This window comes from Xenopus laevis, chromosome 3L, assembly GCF_017654675.1.
Source record: "Xenopus laevis strain J_2021 chromosome 3L, Xenopus_laevis_v10.1, whole genome shotgun sequence".
Lineage (NCBI taxonomy): Eukaryota > Metazoa > Chordata > Amphibia > Anura > Pipidae > Xenopus > Xenopus laevis.
Genome location: NC_054375.1, coordinates 137,985,978 through 137,997,331, shown reverse-complemented (window position 1 = coordinate 137,997,331; position 11,354 = coordinate 137,985,978). Strand labels below are relative to the sequence as shown.

At 45.4% G+C, this 11,354-nt stretch overlaps 1 protein-coding gene across 1 annotated transcript; it reads right to left on the bottom strand.

Moving 5' to 3' along the window:
• Nucleotides 1–225: 225 nt before the first annotated feature.
• sftpc.L (surfactant, pulmonary-associated protein C L homeolog) lies at nucleotides 226–11,354 on the bottom strand. The gene is made up of 5 exons (XM_018253512.2): nucleotides 11,250–11,354; nucleotides 10,505–10,654; nucleotides 3,360–3,479; nucleotides 2,086–2,193; nucleotides 226–1,748 (listed from the first exon to the last, which is right to left on the bottom strand). Exons 1-5 carry the CDS (start codon nucleotides 11,286–11,288, stop codon nucleotides 1,650–1,652), a joined length of 516 nt encoding a protein of 171 aa, XP_018109001.1. The 5' UTR covers nucleotides 11,289–11,354; the 3' UTR covers nucleotides 226–1,649.

The following is an 11,354-nucleotide window of genomic DNA, read 5'->3' as shown; positions in this document are numbered from 1 at the left end:
GGTGTCCCAGATTATTAAAAGAAAAATAATTTAATTCTGTGATCCTTTTATTTCTATAATGTTGTTTTCCTTTGGGCAAAATTGGAAGCAGGGATTGAGAAGGAAGTGTAGGCAAATATCCTGGCACTTTGCTTCCCGTCACACTTTTAGCCCTTGCTTGTCTCATACACATATTGTAATAGTTACAGATTTGCAGACAATAAATACACACACGATACACAACAGTAAATGCTGAAACTTTATTTTCTGAAACACCAATTTCCTTTGAAATACCATTAGAAATGACAGCTATAAAGAAAAGCATGTGTACACTTCAACTATTCCATATATATAATATTATACCGAGGGCATTAAGAGGCATCTTTTTAGAAAACCTGTAGAATTGCGTTTGAAAGTGGGACAAGAAACAAACAAAGGAGGATGGATAGAAGAAAGAATAAAGGGATTGGTGAGAGGGTAATGCCAGTGCTCTGAGTGGTGGGTCTGTCACTTGAACTGTTTCATACCTCCCAACATTTTGGAAGTAAAAAGAGGGACAAAAAATGTTTCCCCGCACGTAGCGAAGCAATTTTTTGACCACACCCCTTTCTGTGGCCACACCCCCTAATTACCATGTTTGTTTTACAAAATTTGGCAGGTTATGAAAGTTTGAAAATATTTCTCCTTATCTAAACTGTGTTTTTGTGTCTCAAAATTGTTACAAAGTATCTTATTTGCACCTGTTAGCTGTTCTGGGCTCTCTGCTAAAAGCCAATTAAGTGAGAAACTTTGTTTCTTTTTCTGGCTGTTCAGTGCAGAGAAAAGAGGGACTTTCCAGTACAAATGAGGGACTGCGGGTTGAGCTGTCAAAAGAGGGACTGTTCCTCCGAAAAAGGGACAGTTGGGAGGTATGCTGTTTTGAGGAACAGGGAGACAAGTCTATGTAAGAAAGACAATACACAGAGGGTGTAGGATGGATGTTACAATAAGATGTATCTGTAATTAAGGAACATGCTATGATAAGGGTGAAGATGCCATGTCATGCATTTCGGATGGGTTCTGGAGGAAACAACAAGATAGAAAAGGGTAAAGATGATATTTCCTACTCAAGGCAGAGCTGTATCAAGTGCTGACTAGGATATTATCTCTTGTATCTCTGTATCCTAAAAGATGAACTCTAAGGGTCAGGGCACACAGGCAGAGTCGGGGAGATTAGTCGCCCGGCGACAAATCTCCTCTTCTTTGGGGGCGACTAATCTCCCCCTGAACTGCCTACCCTGCCTCGTGAGGCAACTTCGGGCGATTTCGGAAAATGAATTTTGCCGAGTGCCATTCCACCGGTGATTTACATTTTAGCAAGGGAAGGCAGGGGAGGCAGATTAGAGGGAGATTAGTCGCCCCGAAGAAGAGGAGATTTGTTGCGGGGCAACTGATCTCCCCGAATTTGACTGTATGCCTTGACTCTAAATATGACTATAAATCCAGGGCGAACATATAAACGTTTGACACTTTCCCTGTGTTGAACAAGTAATTTGGTGACCTCATCATTTATTGAGAGGAAAATCCATATGTGTTTGAGGCATTGGAAGTGTTTTTATAGCATATGGCTCTTCACATTGTTATGTAGGAGGGAAAGACAGAAGGATCAATTTGTGTAAAGTTGAAGGCTATTAAGTCCAGTAAACAGGCAGGCTTCCACACAGGACTTTAATGGTTGTGCCCAGCAGAGAGTGGTCGGTCACAAGCTTCATGGAGTCATTAGAGGTTATCTGGTGTAGAGGAAGGAATGTATAGTCATCAGTCAATCAATTTAATAGTCCCTTGATCCATTGGGAGATAGGCTGCATTAAGAATAGGGGAAAAGTACAGAAATGGGGGCCCCTTATGTCTCATACTATTTATTTGTTTTAAAAAACCCTATAATGGTACCCCTTGTACCCACTTGATGTACCCACTGGTATGAGATACACACAGTACAACTGGATTGTTGGAATTATCTGGTGCATCTTTTTTGACCACAAAGTCCTATTGAATTTCTTTAAGTGTTGGGTAGGGCAATATAAATATTATTTTATACAAGACTGTAAAGGACAGTAACATCCTCACCTTGCTGAGCACACTTTCTGCAATGGTTTCAAGGCTTTGAACCTGTTCCGGATCCATTGGTGTGACGTAGCATGCATGTCCAGGGCGGGGGCGGGTGGCAATCAGCAGCTTTGGAGAAAGAATGAGGGAGGTTATTGATCACAATCTTCTTCTATTGATTCCAGACTGAACTCTAAAACAGCAAACATGGAGTTTTGTTATCATTCCTGTTTTCCAAGCAGATAATCATTAAATGATACCTGATGTTCTGTTGCTATGGGTTACAAGACCTGAAGCAGACCAGGATAAAGGCATGATAAATATAGCTATTTACCAGTATAATGGAATCAAACCTAGTATTCTAAAACAGCAAAAAAACACGTATGACCTTAATTATCCGAATTTAACTGACTATTTTGATGGAAAAACTCAGACCAAACTAGAATCCACTATTGGACCTTATTAAAAAAAAATCACAATTCTTTTATTAAAAATCACAATCACAATTCCCAGAAAAGTTTGGACAGTCTGAGATGCCGGATTTTCAGGATTTGGACTTTTTCCATCATCTGGGTTTAATAAATCTCGAAAAATTTGAGTTCTTTATTCTCACTTAAAATTTAGATTTCATAGCTAAAAAAAACTTTTTGGTATTCAGACTTTAATAAATAACCCCCTCAGGGGCACTCCGCCAATGAGGAGAGTTGAGGCACTCGCCTCAGGGGGCAGTGCCCCCCTGGTTGCCAGGGGCTGCAAAAGTGCCGCTCCTGGTAACTAAGAGCCGAATTTCCGGTTTTCAACCCGGAAATTCGGGTCTTTAGGTGCAGAGAGCACAATTGCGATCTCTGCACTAGCGACGTGGACCCCCCCGACCTCCCCCCATCTGTCGCTGAAGGTGAATGCCGTGGGGAGGTGGGGGCGCCAAAAACGAAGGCCGCTTAGGGCAGCAAATTGGGTAGGATCGCCCCTGAACCCGCTTAAGTGTCCACCTAGGAAAAGCAGTTAACATTTTGTTTCAGCCTTTTTGTGTTACTCTGCCTTGTCCAAAAGGTGGAACCCTTATTGCAAGCTCTATACATAAGGAAACCCACATGTTTGCCACCAAGATGACCTCTACTAAACAAGGGGCAGGGTTCAGCCCACAGACTGAAAGCCGTGCAGGTAAATTCAATAGCTATGGGTTAGCCAGCTTATGATCAGTATATAGTTTATTGAATGTAATATCTCAACAGAGAAAGTTGAGTCAGATATCTCCAATGATATGTATGTATTTATTAATAGATCATGTGACATACCTTGCTGTAATCATACACAACAGAGGCAGAGGAATTGATTCCTGTATCCAGGTGAAAAGTTGCCGCTCCTGTCCCATGGATCCCAGAGCCGGTTCCTTCTTGCAGAGACATCTGAAAAATCTGGAATGAAGCGTATTATTGGTCAGGGTGCTGTTATTTCTCTTATATACAGATAACCATTACTATTTGACGAATATAAAATATATAATTACTCAGTAATGCCATGATCATTTTGGGAAGGACTGATTGCTTCACTCAAAAATCTGCCTGTCCTGTCGTTACCATGTAGTGCCAGGATCCTTTTCTCTTTACCGTGCATTCAGCCATTACAAGTGTTGGAGGAGTGTCATGAAGCTCTGATAGGCTGTAATAATATCTCCAGCCTATCAGAGCTTTGCATTGTTTTCAGGAATGTGTTGCTGCCACCATTATAACACACAGAGAATCTGATATACATGTATTCTTAATCCTGCTTTTGCAAGCTTTGGCCGATTTAATAATTAACCTACAGATGGGGTCAGTCCTAACTGAAGAATCTGGCACATGCAGCCACACCCTTTTGCCATTGAAATGGATGGTATGCCGTGTATGAATTAATATAGACTGCTTCATCTGTAATCACCAGACTCTGACCTGGCACATATTTATTCTCCTTGGGCTTAGCTTTCCATATTGGCAACTCCAGCCATCTTTTCCAAAGACAAGATTTTCAATGCTATCTGCCAGTTATGGGAGTTAGGCAGTAAATGTGCTCAGTAGCCTCCCTCTCTGCACCTTGGGAAGGGTTAGTATTCTCTAAAATAACTACGGGTCATTTATCAACACTGGGCAGTTACTCATGGCAACTAATTAAATTGTTGCATTCATTGTTCTTCCTGCAGCTTCCTGAAAAAAGCCAAGCACTGATTGGTTGCTATAGGTTACTGCCCACGGGCAACTTTGCCCAGTGTTGAAAAATTAGTCCAATATAGTGCTTTTTTAGTGTCCAATTCAGTGCTTAAACTGCTTCTCAGGGGAACCAAATGAAGTCAGCAAATTAGCTTCAGAACCCTAAATTTAGTGTAGAGCAAGTTATACACTCCATTCATTGTATTTACTATTTAGTATTGTAGGAAGAAAGTTCCACCCTAAACAGGAAAGGAAACTATTTTTGGGTCCTGACACATAGGTTACCAATCCCTGCCTATTAAACATAGTTATGGGCCTATTAATATTTTTTTGTCTCTGGCTGTTGGACTTTTCATGAGACATAAGGGGTTATTCACTGAGATCCTGGACACAAGTGCAAAAGCACAAAGCGGGGCAAAAGTGCATAAGTAAGAGGACAGGCAGGGGGGACACTATTTTAGCTGCCCATTGCACCTGTCAATAAATACAGGGCTGCTGAATGAAGGCACTGCTGTATTCATGGGGCAAATACGGTCTCTGCACTTCATTTTTGAGGGCAGAGACCTGCAGCAATTTACCTACATGCAGGGTACAGCACAAAGTGGAAATCACATGACGGACTGTGCCTGGTTTTTACACTTTGCACCATAACCTGCACATAGTAAATATATAACCCTTTTGTTTTCCCCATAGGAGCTTCTAAATCCAGTCTGAAACAATATATAACCCGAACATAAACAGTGTTTATATTTGCTCCATCAGTTATGGAACTACCACCAACAGTAATGGAATAGGCAGAAAATGTTCATTTCACAAGTAATGAAATACTCAGGAGGACATTCCATCTAGGGTTCATCCACTGTGATGGGAAGGCCAAATCCTCTGAATTTTAATTCAGCCTATGGGAAACTAACTGGACTATTAAATGCATCTGTGTCCCCAGGACTGTTCATTAATTGGTATCTTCTTTGCTGTAAAAGATTATTGACTAATTAGGATTCTGCACAATAAATGAGGCTGGGCTTTGCCCATTACATTAGCAACTGAATTAAGTGAATGTCTCTATACATGAGGCATGTCCTAATTTGTCTTAGCTCTTCTCATTAGTAGGGTCATTTCTTTATAGAAACGATTTCTGCTCTGCAGTGAACTGCTAATTAATCTGATCTTTCTAATTAGTGGAGCTGTTTCTTACAGGCATAGTCTTATTTTTGAGGCTCTGCTATTTTGTTAGTCTACTCATTACAGAGGACACACATTTTTTGTCTACTCATTAACAATAATCTGTACAATTAATTAATGGGAGATTTTTTTGATGGGGCTACAGATTATGAATCTCATACGGGCTGCTTGGCTACTGGACTTGTTTATGCCTTGTAACGAAACCGACTTATGTCTGGTAAAATTAAAGGGAATGTAAACTCAAAAAATAGTTTTACCTAATAAAATAGTGCTTTCAGAAGCACTGGAAATCTTTAATAAATGTATATTGGAAAGTTGCCAAATATTATGTTTTCTTTTAATAGGCAAATTTTTATTTTTCGCTTGACTTGCCACTTAATCACTGTCAGGGAGCCGGGAGCTCCCTCCAGGGAGGTTGTCTGGATCAAGGAGGAAGCCCTCTTGAGGGAACAAGGTCGCGGTATCCAAAGGGTTAAACGGAGAATAGTCAGGATCAGGCAAGAGTTCACAGGCAGGCAGAATACAATCAAAGTCCAAAGTCCAGGCAAAGGGTCAGGATACAAGGCAGGAACAATATTGGGCAATAAGGCACACAGGAAACCCAGGATATGCTTCAGGAAAGTAATCCTATTCTTGGGCGCCATTCTGGCGTCTAGTTGGAGTTTTTATTTTCAAATTTGGCGCCATTCTGACGTCATTGACGCTCTTGCGCCGACGTCGGCGCGCTGACGTCATCGCCCGGCGCCGCTACCCACGTGGCGGCCATGGGCGCCGCCATTTTGGGAGCGACGCCGGCGAAGATGGACGCGCCGCCCGGAGCTCCTGGGCCTGCTCCGGGCGGCGATCGTTACAGTACCCCCCCCTCACGGGGGGCCTCTGGACCACCAGGACTTGGCTTCTGGGGAAACTTGGAATGGAACTCCCTCACCAGACGAGGAGCGTGAACATCACGGTGTCCTTCCCAGGAGCATTCTTCAGGGCCAAAGCCCTTCCACTGAATGAGGTACTGAAGGGACCCTCTGGAGATTCTGGAGTCTAGGATTTTCTCCACCTCGTACTCGAGTTGACCCTCCACTGAGATGGCAGGAGGAGGAGACTGACCGCCAGAGAACCGGTTGGTGATGGCGGGTTTCACCAGAGACACGTGGAACACGTTGGGGATTCTCATCTCTGGTGGAAGCTGGAGTCTGACAGCCACAGGGTTGATTATCTCCAAGATGGGAAATGGTCCCACGAATTTTGGACCCAACTTGGGAGATGGTATCTTCAACCGGATATTCCTGGAAGAGAGCCAGACATTATCACCCACCTTGTAGAGAGGAGAGGATCTTCGACGACGATCCGCGAAAGTCTTATGAACAAGAGCACTCTTCTCTAGGTTCAACTTGGTCGCAGCCCAAATAGCAGACATATGGGCTGCGGAGTCGTCAGCAGCCGGGACGTCAGATAGCACAAAGTCTTGGGGAAAAGCTTGAGGATGCTGACCATACACCGACATGAACGGAGACCTTCCTGTAGAGGAATGACAAGCATTATTATGAGCGAATTCCGCCCATGGGAGGAGATCAGACCAGTCATCCTGGCAGAGGGATACGTGGTTCCTCAGGAACTGCTCCAGGGCTTGGTTGACACGTTCAGCTGCCCCATTCGTTTGCGGGTGGTATGCAGATGAAAACTGAAGAACAATTCCCAGGTCTTTGCATAAGGAACGCCAGAACTTGGCAGTAAACTGGGTGCCTCTATCGGAGACGATCTCCACCGGGAAACCATGCAGGCGGAAGATGTACTGGATAAAAAGCTGGGACAACTCCACCGCAGAGGGCAACTTCTTCAGAGGGATGAAATGGGCCATTTTGGAAACACCCGCTGTTCCTGTGACCCATGTGTCGACGTCTCCCTTGGAGGAACCCATGCAAGTAGGAAAGACTCGCCTCTCCGAGCAGGAAAGACTCCGAAGACGTATGGCAGGTCTCTGTTTATACTGTGGTGGGCATTCCCATTTTGCCTACGCCTGTCCTGCCAAAGCCAAGAGTTTTGTACCCCGAGGTATGTCTCAGGTTTCTTATGTAGGGGGCATCACTCGAGGTTCTCTGGAGAAGTATCAAGAAAATTCACGCAGGCTTCTCCTTCCTTTGCAGATTCACCTGGCAAGTAAGTCTATCTTCGAAAGGGCCTTCCTCGACTCCGGAGCGGATGGCAATTTCATGGATGCCTTTTTTGCCGAACGCATGAAGATTCCTCTGCTTCCATTGTCTTCTCCCCTGCGAATTACTGCCATAGATGACAAACCCCTGGAGTTTGAATTCGTCACAAAGTTCACGGCGGAACTATCTGTACAAGTTGGGGCGCTGCATCAAGAAAAACTTTCATTCTTCATCATCCCCTGTCCTTCTACTCCAGTGATATTGGGTCTTCCATGGTTACGTCTGCATAACCCCACCATAGACTGGTCCACTGGGCAGATCTCTCGTTGGAGTTTATTTTGCCTGCAACATTGCCTTCCGCCAAAACCCCTCGAGAAGGTGAATGTCTCCTCTGCGGAATTAAAGACTTTGCCCTCCACTTACAAGGGATTTTCCGATGTGTTTTGTAAAAAGTCTGCAGAGTTCCTTCCTCCACATCGCTCCTACGACTGTCCGGTTGAACTCCTGCCTGGAGCTATGCCCCCCAGAGGGCGCACCTACCCTCTCTCTCCTGCAGAGACTACCGCTATGAAGGAGTACATCCAAGAAAATCTCCAGCGGGGGTTTATCCGCCCTTCTACCTCTCCTGCAGGGGCTGGGTTCTTCTTCGTGGAGAAGAAGGACGGAGGCCTTCGGCCTTGTATAGACTATCGGGGTCTGAATAAGATCACCGTGAAAAACAGATACCCTCTGCCCCTGATTGCCGAGCTCTTTGACCAGCTGAAAGGGGCCAAGATTTTCTCCAAGTTGGATCTCCGGGGGGCCTACAACCTCATTCGCATCCGGGAGGGTGACGAATGGAAGACGGCATTCAACACTCGGGATGGGCACTATGAATATCTCGTTATGCCCTTCGGCCTATGCAATGCCCCTGCCGTCTTCCAGGAGTTTGTGAATGATGTGTTCCGAGATCTCCTAGGAAGGTTCGTAGTCGTATACTTGGACGACATCCTGATCTTTTCCAAGGACCTTGAAAGTCTTCGCTCCCAGGTGAAGGAGGTACTCTCTCGTCTGAGGAAGAACTCTCTCTTCGCCAAGTTGGAGAAGTGTGTTTTCGAGGTATCCAAGATCCCCTTCCTAGGATACATTATCTCTCCAGAGGGATTTGAGATGGACCCCGTGAAAGTGTCGGCCATCCAGGAGTGGCCTCTCCCACTGAGTACCAAAGCAATCCAGAGATTCATCGGATTTGCTAATTATTATCGACAGTTCATCCGGGGGTTCTCTTCCCGCATTGCACCTATCCTGGCCCTCATCCGAAAAGGGGGTAAACCCAGCCTGTGGCCTCCATCTGCTATAGAAGCCTTTCAGTCCTTGAAAGAGGCCTTCACGTCCGCTCCTGTTCTTCGACATCCCAATCCTGCACTACCCTTCTGCATCGAAGTTGATGCTTCTGAAGTCGGAGCCGGAGCTATCCTGTCTCAGAGACATTCCTCTGATGGAAAATTGCACCCCTGTGCGTTTTTCTCCAAGAAGTTCTCATCCGCAGAGCAGAACTATGACGTCGGGAATCGAGAACTCTTGGCAGTCAAGCTTGCCTTTGAAGAATGGCGTCACCTCCTGGAGGGTTCTGAAATTCCTGTCCAGATTTTCACTGATCACAAGAATCTGGAGTTCATACAGTCCCTCAAGAGGCTAAATCCCAGACAAGCCAGGTGGGCCCTTTTCTTTTCCCGATTTAACTTTGTTTTGACTTATCGCCCAGGTTCCAAAAATCTGAAGGCCGACGCCTTGTCTCGTAGCTTCACTCCGGTGGACCGTGACCCTGAGAGACAGGAACCAATCATTCCACCAGTCAAGATCATTGCCTCTCTGTATCCCCAATTTGCCGACCAGATTCTGGCTGGGCAGTCCTCGGCTCCTCAAGATACTCCGATTGGCATGGCCTTCGTCCCTCCAGAACTTCGCCTGGCCATCCTGCAACAAACCCACTGCTCCAGGCAAGCTGGACATCCTGGTTCGGCTAAGACCCTTGAACTCTTGAGGCGCCTAGTCTGGTGGCCTGATATCCGCAAGGATGTAAAGGACTTTGTGGCTGCTTGTAATGTCTGCGCCACTTCTAAGCCTAGCCATTCCCGCCCCAGTGGGTTGTTACAGCCTTTGCCGGTACCCTCTCGTCCATGGACGCACCTCTCTATGGACTTTATTGTCGAACTTCCTCCCTCCGGTGGGAATACTGTGATCTGGGTTGTTATTGATCGCTTCTCCAAAATGGCCCAAGAATAATGTCAGGGAGCCGGGAGCTCCCTCCAGGGAGGTTGTCTGGATCAAGGAGGAAGCCCTCTTGAGGGAACAAGGTCGCGGTATCCAAAGGGTTAAACGGAGAATAGTCAGGATCAGGCAAGAGTTCACAGGCAGGCAGAATACAATCAAAGTCCAAAGTCCAGGCAAAGGGTCAGGATACAAGGCAGGAACAATATTAGGCAATAAGGCACACAGGAAACCCAGGATATGCTTCAGGAAAGTAATCCTATTCTTGGGCGCCATTCTGGCGTCTAGTTGGAGTTTTTATTTTCAAATTTGGCGCCATTCTGACGTCATTGACGCTCTTGCGCCGACGTCGGCGCGCTGACGTCATCGCCCGGCGCCGCTACCCACGTGGCGGCCATGGGCGCCGCCATTTTGGGAGCGACGCCGGCGAAGATGGACGCGCCGCCCGGAGCTCCTGGGCCTGCTCCGGGCGGCGATCGTTACAATCACCCATCAGACCATCAGATAAAAATCAGATTGGTTAATTTGTTCTGGGTTGGCTTGAGTACAAATTGTTGTGTGTGTGAAAAGCTTAGAGATGTAAGTGGTACTCCTTTATTATTCAGGAGATGTCTATTGGTTACACCCTATGTTTTCTAGCTGTGATAATGGTGACATTTGTTGTAAAATTTAAAATCTCACCGTTTCTGTGTGTTTTTGACTCATGTGTAGCCCCATCAGCAGAACCCCAACCAGAACCAGCACAAGGACCACCACCACAAGGACCACGCAGACAAGCTTCTTAACTCCACCAAGACATGGGATGCTGGGAATGGGCAACTCTGAATAGACCTGCAAGAAAAGGAGGGTGTTGAGTATAATCTAGCTAAAAAAAATTCTTTAAGGCAATAAAAGATGTGTTTAAACCCCAATGATACAAAATTTAGCACAGTGAACCCCAACCAGTGGCTCCTGATCAATGTTTTGCTCTCCAACCCTTTAGATGCTGCTCTCAATGGGTTCAAAGCAGGTTCTTATATTTGAATTCCTGGTTTGGAGGCAACTTTTAACTGCATAAAACTAGAGGTACTACCAAACAGAGACTCCTGTAGGCTGCCAGTCCACATAGGGGCTACCTATTAGCCAATCACAGACTTTATTCATGCTTGTGAGCTACATTCATTTTACATTTAAATGTAACTCATGGATAAAAAGATTGGGGACCCCTGATTTAGCAGGACATATCTCCATTAACTATCTGCCATGTATCTGCAGAGCTCAACTGTCATCCTAAACCCATACAGATATTTATTTTGTCTGTTCCTTACTGATATGTAAGTCAAGTTATCAGCGATACTGGCATTAAATTATCTGTGACTGCCCCTTCTTTGACTAGATACACACAATCTGCAGAGTGATCCCAAGTTAACCCATCCATGTTACTTACGGGTGGTCTCTCCATCAGGACAGCTTTGCTTTGCTCCATGTCTTTCAGGGTATTGTAGCAGTCTGCCTTTGCTGAGGTTGATCCAAATTATATATATCTGCTGGT